The sequence below is a fragment of the Pelophylax lessonae genome (assembly GCF_965119305.1).
Source record: "Pelophylax lessonae genome assembly, chromosome: 6".
NCBI classification, from domain to species: Eukaryota; Metazoa; Chordata; class Amphibia; order Anura; family Ranidae; genus Pelophylax; species Pelophylax lessonae.
This window is the reverse complement of record NC_138773.1, coordinates 5,411,386-5,412,307: the sequence shown is the minus strand read 5'-3', so window position 1 is coordinate 5,412,307 and position 922 is coordinate 5,411,386. Positions and strand designations below refer to the sequence as shown.

The window sequence follows — 922 nt, the reverse complement described above, 5'->3', positions numbered from 1 at the left end:
ATGGAATGTTTTATGTATTTTCTCTGGAAATCTTTTTCATTAGACAAGTATTTGTATTTTATAACTACATCAGGTTACTTCCTAACCTACTACAACTTCTGGTTGACCTTCTGGCTCTCGGCTCATTACTGTACCAGCATCACCAATCTCAGCTATGGGTTCTTCATCTGGTTAAAGAGAATTGTGTCAAATTTCCTGAGTGAAATTCTCTTCCTGACTGCAATTGAGATATTACTTGTGAGTATCTCAAGCTTCTGGGTTGTGTATGTAGAAAGCATCCCATTTTCTGAGAACAGAACAGAAGCCTCTGGTAATGGGTTCCATTTTAATCTTTCTTATTTTGTGCCAGTGACCGTCCTAGGCTGCATTCTGCCATTCTGCCTTAGTCTTCTGTGCCTGGTCCTCACTTTCTCCTTTCTGCTCAGACACGTCTGGAGGGTGAAGAATAACGACTCTGGATCAACACATCCAAATCTTCAGGCTCATGTCACTGCACTGAGGACAATCTTCTTCTTACTTCTCATTTTCACCATATTCTGCATGTCTCGAGCAGTTATGTTTCTTCAAAATTCCACACTGTCAACAGTCAGTTGGAGTGTACAATTATTATCTCCAACAGTGGAGGCCGCCGTCATCTTCCAGGCCAGCAACAAGCTGAGAAGGATCATTCTGAGAAGATTCTGAACCAGAAGCTGGAGGAACACAGAGACTTGAAATATAGAAGATTAACCCCTTCACATCTAAGGGTGAAACAAATGTTAAAGTGTTACTAAACACACAGTAAAATCAGTCTGTATACGTAGTAAATCACGCTTATTATACTCACTGTGGAACCTAAGGGGTTGTGAAAGAAGGTCATTATGAATTTTGATTATAATTTTAGCTAGTAAAATATTGAATAACCATGAAATACTAAGAAATG

The 922-nt window shown here is 39.3% G+C and overlaps 1 protein-coding gene across 1 annotated transcript; it reads left to right on the top strand.

The window, feature by feature from the left end:
• LOC309558351 (taste receptor type 2 member 40-like) lies at positions 1 to 684 on the top strand (the record flags this gene model as incomplete). Its single annotated transcript, XM_082261418.1, has 1 exon — positions 1 to 684. The coding sequence occupies one exon, from the start codon at positions 1 to 3 to the stop codon at positions 682 to 684; it is 684 nt and encodes a 227-aa protein (XP_082117544.1).
• Positions 685 to 922: the final 238 nt, after the last annotated feature.